Genomic DNA, 9,479 nt, shown 5'->3' on the forward strand with positions numbered 1-9,479 from the left:
TGAAATTATAAATGAATTTTAAGTATTTTATTTTATTTAATCATGATTTAATAGTTATTCTTAATTAAATAATTTTATGTGTTGTGTGAATGATTTAAAAGTTGATATTTCATGTATTAAAATACATGTTTATTTATTTTATTAAATGATTTTAATGGTTTTGTGCACTTCATTTATGAAGTTTAAAGTTATGATTTAAATTATTAGATGTTAGGTTTATACCTAATATATATTTATGCCTGACTAGATATTTAAATTTTTTCACGATTGAATTAATTTTGGACAGGAGGAACGAGACTAACCTATGCATGAGATCATAGGAAATAATTCTACAAGTATTTTGAGTATAATATTGATATAGTTCTGTTTTATTCATCGGGAAGAGAAATTTTAATAGTTCGATTTGTAGCGTGTTAGATAGACTACATATTGATGTAGTCATTCCAACAACCGAACAATTATTTTCTTCTCCTTGCCCCACTTTGTTTGTCCTTGTTTCCCCCTTTCCCAATAATTCTTCATCTCTACGCTCTTCCATACACGTTTCCTCATCTTCTCCATTCCTCCATTTCTGAAAATTCGCGCTTCAAGACCTCCAATAGCTCCCCGTAAGCTTTCATTCAAGCTTCAAAAATCCCAACAATTTCCTCCATCTTCTTCTTCCATCTTCCCAACTCCAAATTTCATTCAAGCTCGCCTACCTCTACACAACGGCTGTATTTTGATCATATCTCATTCATACGGTGTCCAAACTTCATTTCGTTTGAAGGGTTATCTTCCTTACATCCGTACCTTCGATTTGAGCTATGAATCTTTATTTTTGGTGGATGTTTCAGCCTAGATCAAAGCCATATTGTAAGACATTTCTGCACAGATTTTCTATTCCCTTTCTTCTTATATTTTGTCTTTGATTCTTGGTGTATTCTCACCATATAAAAGTGTTATTTTGATCTTAGGAATAGCTTAACAACCTCTTGGATTTCATCTTCCTTTGGTTACCTCTTTAGCATGTCTCTATTCCAATTGAGTATGGTTAGATCTCTACCAAGGTCCAAGTTAATCTTGTTCTTCAAAGATCAAAGGCAAGTACAAGTATTTTAAAGGTTTTGAAACCACCATTCAAAATATAATTATTTTGATATGAAAATATGTATGTTGAGATGTGCATGCATGATTTTCAAGAATTTCAATAGCATGAAGTTTTGATTTTAAGGGTTTGAAGAGCATGTTATGTGATGGTATGAAATCGTGAAGCATAAGTCGTTCTTGTCAAGTTCTTTATTTGATTCAAGAGATACATGTTCCTTTAAGTTTTGATGTGTTATTGAGGTTTCAAGGGATGTTTTAATTAAATTATATAGCTAGAGTATTAGAAAATACCATATTTTGAAGTATTGAGTTAGTTTGAGTTAAAGCTTTGAAATGTTGCATGTGCTGAAATGTTCTGGATTAGCGGCACTTGTTACCTTTTTTATGATTTTAACTAGTTTACTTATCCAAATGATATGAGGCTAATTTTATTGGAAATATAGCTTATTTATCTACAACTTTCATGTTTTGAGTTTTTTCAAAATCATTTTGGAAGATTGGTCAAAACCACCCCAAAGTGTGTCGATTGTTTTGAATTCCCGGCAGTGACACATCTGGGGATAATGAGCATAACTTTTTACTGAAAACTCTAATTTAGGTAAGGTTTTCGGCATTAGAAATCCAAGATCAAGGGATACAACTTTGATGTTTACCACTTTTCCAAATTCCTAATGTAAAATAGAGTTTCAGAGCGAGCAAGAAGACCCATTTGCGCAGGTCATGCGCGCCAGCGCCTAGAAGTTGAGCGTCCGCGCCTTTCCTTCAAAATTCATGATTTGTTTATGTTATTTTAAGGTCATAAATTCATGTTTATGATCTTTTAAGGCTTCTAAAATATATTTAAGAGTTTTTATGCAAAAAGTTTCAAGTTTTAACTCAAAAACGAAAAGAACGACTTACGTGGATCGATTACGTTATGTGATGCATGTACATGTCTGAGTTTCTTTCATGAAACCTATGTTCAATATGAAAGTATGATTTTTATCATTTATTACATGTATGAGGTTATCGAGTAAAGTTTTATGTTCATGAAACAAAAATTAAGATGGAAATTATGATGTTTCAATGATGCTTCATGATGGATGAAATGATATGTTGATGAAATGAAAAATGATGAAGCATGAATGAATAATGGATGAACTATGAAGATATAATATGTTGATGCATTAAAATATTTTGATGTCTTATGTGTCTTTGTGGTGGCAATACGGAAACGGTACTCCGGTTTGGGCTCCGGAGGGGCCCTTCCAAATACGGCTCAATGTACGGGTTAGGTCCTCCGGGATGAGCTCCGAAGGGGCCTCCGAAAATGAATGAACGAATGTTACGAGGCGTAATGCCATATGATTATTTATCAACAAGAAAAGATGAATGTGCCCATTATGAAGGTTGCCACAATTTCACATAATTCATCACCCCAAAATGATAAGTTTTTATGTTATGTTCACGGTTTGATGTTGTCCAAGTTGCATGATTTCATTTATTAGATGTTAAGTGCAAATGTTTATTTAAGAATGAAATGGTAAAGTTTTGAGAATATGCATGAATTCTAATTTTAAGATTTAAAGTTAAGTAAGTTGATAAGAATATGCATGAATTCTAATTTCAAGATTTAAAGTTAAGTAAGTTGATGTCAATTTTTAAGTTCTTTGCATCTTTCAAGAGTTTTGAAGTTCATGTTCAATATTTTAAGTTTAAAGTTTCATGATGTATAAGTTAAAGTTCTTCAAGATCAAGGTATCATGTTATGTATGTTCAAGTCATTTTAAGTTTAAATTATTTTGAAGCTATAATGATATCGATATGAATATTTTAATCTTGCTGAGTCCTTTAAACTCACTATACTTGAATGGTGCAGTTGAATTAGAAAATTCGATTTAAAATCTTTGGTAGCACGGCTGAAGAGTCCAAGAGGCGAAGACATTGCATGACACGACAGTTCAGAAGCTTTGATGTATTTAAAACAGAAAGATTTTCTTATATTTATTTATGTCATGTTGTTATAATATTTTATGTACGATGTTTAAAAGTAATGATTTAAATTATTTAAATTGTCAGTCTTTTAAAGATGAGTTTTGAGGATTTCAAATAGTACGTCTTTTGAATAATCATTTCAGTTTGATATTTGTTATGTGAGTTCCTCAATTATTTTAACTACGTAGTTTGTTTACAGTAACTCACATTTTCCCAACCTTTTTCCGCAACTATTTTAATTAAATGATTGTAAGAATACGTGACGTCACAGAAAAGATGATGGAATGATGTGATGAATGAGGTATGATGAAGCATAAAGGAATTTGATGTCTTATGTGTCTATATTGTGGCAAATACGGGATTGGTACTTCGGGATGGGCGCCGGAGGGACCTTTCCAAATTTACGGGACTGACACTTCGGGATAAGCTCCGGAGGGGCCTTTCCAATTATGAGTTAAGCTATGGAAAGACACGGGACTGACACTTCGGGATAAGCTCCGGAGGGGCCTTTCCAATTACTTGTTGATCAACATGAATGATGAGATCAGGCCTATCAGACGGTTGCCACAAATTTCACATAATTCGTAAATTAAGAATGAGTTTATGTTTATGTTCATGTTTATATTACGTCATATTATATTCAAAAAAAAATTTAAAACTCATGATTTGTATTGCATATTCTTGCTGAGTGTTTAGACTCAATATGCTTGAATGGTGCAGGTAATGAGGATGACAACTATGCATACGTCGATGAGTTTGATTTCGGACATGAGGAGGAGCCAAGAGTCGAGCCGATGAGAGATGCATGAGTGTGTTTGCGTTGAGTTTAAGGAAACTGAATATTATTATGTTTGAGTGAAGACAACTGAATATTATTATGTTTGAGTGACGAAAACAAGTTTTATGTTTGAAATTGTCGTGACTTGGTTTGTAAACTATTTGAAATGTTTTAAGTAAGGTTGGATGTATTTATACATCTTTCAAAAATTCTTTTTTCCGCGTTTATATTAAGGTCTTATTAGTTGAGTAATGTCCTCATCGGTTGAGGGTGTTACAGTTTGGTATCAGAGCAGCTCGCTCTAGGTCTTCTTTTAGACACTCTCATGCATACTCGCCACGACTCCAACACTCCGTCTTCATGTCTGTAAGTTATGAGTTTTATGTGATTATGTGCGTGCTAATGTGATGAGTTATATGTATACAAATGTATATTAAGTTTATCTATGTTGTAAATCATGACTGAGCAGTGTGGATAATGTTGGACTTTAGGACATGGCTTCTCGTAGTGGAAACAACAACAACAACAACAACAACAAAAACAACAACAACCATGACGACTGTGAACCAAATAATCAGAACAATCAGAACAACCAATTCTTGGCGGGATTAACTACTTTGCTACAAGAGCAGAGTTGTATTCAGGGATCACAAATTCAACAGCTTCTCCAAGCCCAAGCAACCAATGCTGGTAATAATCGCGCCGGAATGGTTCAGAACCCAATCTACAAACGGTTCTTGGAATTAGGACCACCCGGGTTCAAAGGAGAAACTGATCATTTAGTCGCTGAACAATGGTTTCAGGCTATGGAGACTTCCTTTGAATTTATGCAAGTCTCAAACACGGATCGTGTGAGGTGTGCCACCTACATGTTCCGAGATGATGCCCGAATATGGTGGAATGGAGCCAAAGTTGCCTTAAATCTAACAACTCTGTCTTGGAATGGATTCAAGGATGTAATCTATGGAAAATATTTTACAGTGAGCACTAGGACAAGATTGGCGAGAGAATTCTTGGAGCTTCGCCAAGGCAACATGTCTATTGCTGAGTATGTGAAAAAATTTGAAAGAGGGATGTACTTTGTGTCAATGATTTCAGGAGATCCAGTTGAGGAATTAAAATACTTCACTGAGGGATTGAACGCTTCCATTCGTCGAGATGTAAGGGTAAGTGGAGCTGCCACTTACAAGGATGATGTAGATCAAGCTATTTTATCTGAAAAAGACGGAAACGATATAATCAAAGAGTCTCAAGCAAAGAGGGCCAACTACCAAGGTAGAGACCATCAAGGACCTAGCAGGAAAAGGCAGTACCAGGCCCCACCCCATATCGACCATACCAGCAACAACAACCTAGACCACAAGGACAGAAGCAGTTGGCCATCACTGCTCCAAAGCCAACTAATATGCCAGTATTGTGTCCAAAATGTGGGAAGCCTTATTTCGGCCAGTGTTTGCAAGGAAAAGGCGTGTGTTACCTTTGCAAGAAGCCGGAACATTTTTCAAGGGAGTGTCCTCAATCAAAAGAACCAGTCAAAGGCCGAGTCTCTGCAATAACACACGACCAAGTGGACCCGAACTCCGCCATAGTCACAGGTATGGTTAATGTTTCCAGTATTCCTGCTTATATTTTAATTGATACTGGAGCTACACATTACTTCATATCTGTTTATTTTGCGAATAAATTGGGAGTGAAACCAGATAAGTCAGTTTCGGGGTTTAGTGTATCCTTGCCTTCCGGAGAAGAATTGAGTAGTAACTTGATTATCAGAGAATGCAGTATACAGATGCAGGGTCATGAGTTACATGCTGATCTTATTGTCCTGAATATGGTTGACTTTGACGTGATAATTGGGATGGATTGGTTGTCTCGACATGAGGCTACCATAGACTGTAAATGGAGGACTATTTCCTTGAAAATTAAAAATGACGAACCGTTTTTGTTTCATGCCTCATCGAGGAAGAACTCGTCCCTTATTATTTTAGCAAATAAAGCCTGACAATTGTTAAACAAAGGGTGTACAGGTTTTATAGCAAATGTTAATTGTGATCAAGAATTGCCCCGACCGAAACTCAAAGAAGTTGAGGTAGTGAGAGATTTCCCGGAAGTATTCCCTGAGGATATTGGAGGATTACCTCCAGCTAGGGAGGTAGAATTTGGAATTGAGTTGATGCTCGGAACCCAACCAGTTTCCAAAGCATCGTACAGGTTAGCACCAACTGAAATGAAAGAATTGAAGGAGCAGTTACAAGAGCTACTCGATAAAGGCTTCATCAGACCAAGTGTATCGCCTTGGGGTGCACCGGTGTTATTTGTCAAAAGAAAGATGGGTCAATGAGGTTATGCATTGATTACAGGGAATTGAATCGTGTAACGATGAAGAACAAATATCCATTGCCAAGAATTGATAATTTGTTTGATCAGTTTCAAGGGGCAATGGTGTTCTCTAAGATCGATTTGAGATCGGGCTACCACCAATTGAAGGTTAAAGAGGGAGATGTTCAGAAAACGGCTTTTAGAACTCGTTATGGCCATTACGAGTTCTTAGTAATGCCGTTTGGAGTTACCAATGCACCGACAAATATTCATGGATCTTATGAACGGAGTGTTCCAGCCTTTTTTTGGATCAGTTTGTCATAGTATTCACAGATGACATCCTGATTTACTCTCGTAGTTTAGATGAGCATTTCCAGCATTTAACTACGGTTTTTCAGATTTTGAAAGAGAAACAGTTGTTTGCTAAGTTCAGATGAGTGTGAATTTTGGCTTGAACAGATTGCATTTTTGGGACACTTAGTTTCAGCGAAGGGAATAGAGGTTGATCCGTCAAAAATAGAGGCAATTAAAAATTGGGTCACTCCAAAGAATGCTATAGAGATACAGAGTTTTTTTGGGATTAGCGGGCTACTATAGGAGATTCATTCAGGATTTCTCCAAGATAGCGCTGCCACTAACATCATTAACTCGCAAAAGTGCGAAGTTTGAATGGTCCGATTCGTGTGAGAAAAACTTTCTGGAGTTGAAGAAAAAGTTGATGACAGCACCAGTGCTAGCCATACCAGAAGGCTCAGGCCGATTCGTAATTTATACAGATGCTTCCAAGTGTGGATTAGCGGTTGTTTTGATGCAAGATGGAAAGGTAATATCATATGCTTCACGACAGCTGAAGATTCATGAAAAGAATTACCCTACCCACGACCTTGAATTGGCAGCAGTTGTATTTGCATTGAAACTGTGGAGACATTATCTTTATGGTGAGAAGTGTCAGATTTTCACCGATCATAAGAGTTTGAAATACTTCTTCACTCAGAAGGAGTTGAACATGAGACAGAGAAGATGGCTAGAATTGGTGAAATATTATGACTGTGACATTAGCTATCACCCGGGTAAAGCTAATGTAGTAGCTGATGCTTTGAGTCATAAGTCTGCGACTTTGAATAGAATGACAACTCAACAGGAGTTGATTGAAGATTTTGAATGACTCAGATTGGAAGTGATTGAATTGAAGGAGGTTTGTGCCATATCAACTTTAACAATGGTTCCAAGTTTGCTCGACAAGATTCGAACAGGTCAGTTTTTAGACCAGCAAGTGCTAACTTGGAAACATAAAGATGAAGCCAAAGGTGGTGCATTATATACAGTGACGGATGGGATCGTACATCACAAAGGGCGAATATGGGTACCAATAGTAGATTCACTGAGGGAAGAGGTGATGAATGAGGCTCACACTGTGTCGTATTCTATTCACCCAGTGAGTACAAAGATGTTCAAGGATTTACAGAAACTATACTGGTGGCCAGGTATGAAGAAAGACGTCGTTAAGTTTGTTAACGAATGTTTGAATTGTCAACAGGTGAAAGTTGAACATCAAAGACCAGCAGGACTACTGAAACCATTACCCATTCCTACATGGAAATGGGAAGATGTCACTATGGACTTCGTGGTTGGATTGTCAATTACACCACGAAGAATGAATTCAATATGGGTGATAGTTGATAGATTGACAAAGTCAGCTCATTTTCTACCAGTCAGAAACAAATTCTTGATGAATCAATATGCAGAGTTGTATATTCGAGAGGTAGTCAGATTGCATGGAGTTCCAGCAAGGATAGTCTCTGACAGGAATCCAAGGTTCACTTCAAACTTTTTGAAGAGTCTACATCATGGATTGGGAACAAAGCTGGACTTTAGTATAACTTTTCATCCATAGACAGATGGACAATCTGATCGAGTGATTCAGATACTGGAGGATTTACTTAGGGCTTGCATGATTGACTTTGGAGGAAATTGGGAATCGAAGTTGCCGTTAGTGGATTTCACTTACAACAATAGTTATCAAACTACTATTGGGATGACTCCTTATGAGGCTTTGTATGGGAGGAAATGTAGAACTCCATTGCATTCGGATGAAGTGGGAGAAAGAGCTGTTTTAGGACCAGAAATAGTGCAGCAGACAGTCAACATGATAGCAAAAATCAAGGATATGATGTTGACAGCACAGAGTCGTCAGAAAAGCTATGCCGATCAAAGGCGTAGGGATTTGGAATTCCAGGTAGGTGATCACGTGTTTTTTAAGGTGTCACCTTGGAAAGGAGTCTTGAGATTTTGGAAGAAAGGGAAGCTGAACCCAAGATATATTGGACCTTTCGAAATCCTAGACAAGGTTGGAGCAAGAGCATACCGAGTAGCTTTGCCTCCAAACTTGGAAGGAGTGCACAACGTTTTCCATAACTCGATGCTAAGGAAGTACATTGCAAACCCTTCCCATGTCATTCACCATGAGCCAGTTCAATGGACGCCCGACTTGTCCTATGAAGAGACACCTGTTCAAATTTTGGATAGGCAAGTCCGAAAGTTGAGAAACAAAGAGATAAAAATGGTTAAGGTATTGTGGCGCAATCAAATAGTGGAAGAGGCAACATGGGAAATCGAGCAAGACATGCGTAGTCATTATCCAAAACTATTTGGTAAGTCGAATTTCGAGGACGAAATTCTTTTAAGGGGGGTAGAGTTGTAAGGTCAAAAAAAATCCACTAACTCGCTCACGATGATTTTAAGATGATTTTTATGATGTTGTGAGTTTAAATTATTTTTAAGCTATGAATTATGAATATGATTTCATGTCTACATATATTTTATTTTAACAATTTTGAGTAAGTTTACGGTTTCATGCTGAGTTTGATTCTGGACTCATGGGACGAGGCTAACCAATGAACGAGGTGATAGAGTACATTTTTATGAGAGTTTTAAGTATAAAATTGATATGCTTATTATGTATGAGTCGGGGGATAGTATTTTTTATCAGACGAGTCGGGACGGGCGACTGACTATATTTTAGAGATGAACACGCATTACATATTGAATGATCATTATCATATCTATCTATCCGGATCCCCACCCCATTACTTCCCATGTCCCCTTGTTCCCTTGACTCTCACTTTTCCCTATCCTCTACACGATTCCTTCCCCCTTCTCTCCATTCTATAAATTTCTTCTTCTTGTTTCTTTATTGAACCTTCACGGTTCTTCAAGATAGTCACAAACCAAAGTTCTAAATCTCATTCTTGGTGTGGTTAACTCGTTGTCAATAATCTGAATCAACTCCGTCTTCATTTCAAGGCAAGTATAAATTTAAAAT

The 9,479-nt window shown here is 36.9% G+C and overlaps 1 protein-coding gene across 1 annotated transcript; it reads left to right on the forward strand.

Annotated features, from left to right (window-relative positions):
- The first annotated feature begins 4,335 nt into the window (after positions 1-4,335).
- On the forward strand, positions 4,336-6,179 carry LOC140860579 (uncharacterized). Its single transcript, XM_073263580.1, has 4 exons — positions 4,336-5,116; positions 5,254-5,436; positions 5,542-5,733; positions 5,866-6,179. The coding sequence occupies exons 1-4, from the start codon at positions 4,336-4,338 to the stop codon at positions 6,177-6,179; spliced, it is 1,470 nt and encodes a 489-aa protein (XP_073119681.1).
- The last annotated feature ends 3,300 nt before the right edge of the window (positions 6,180-9,479 follow it).

The sequence above is a fragment of the Henckelia pumila genome, chromosome 4 (genome assembly GCF_033568475.1).
Source record: "Henckelia pumila isolate YLH828 chromosome 4, ASM3356847v2, whole genome shotgun sequence".
NCBI lineage: Eukaryota > Viridiplantae > Streptophyta > Magnoliopsida > Lamiales > Gesneriaceae > Henckelia > Henckelia pumila.

Coding starts and splice junctions, on each gene's coding strand:
- LOC140860579 (XM_073263580.1), top strand. CDS start 4,336: ATGGCTTCTCGTAGTGGAAACAACAACAACAACAACAACAACAAAAAC. Junction 5,437..5,541: donor GAACTCCGCCATAGTCACAG/GTATGGTTAATG, acceptor GAGTGAAACCAG/ATAAGTCAGTTTCGGGGTTT. Junction 5,734..5,865: donor ACATGAGGCTACCATAGACT/GTAAATGGAGGA, acceptor AAGGGTGTACAG/GTTTTATAGCAAATGTTAAT.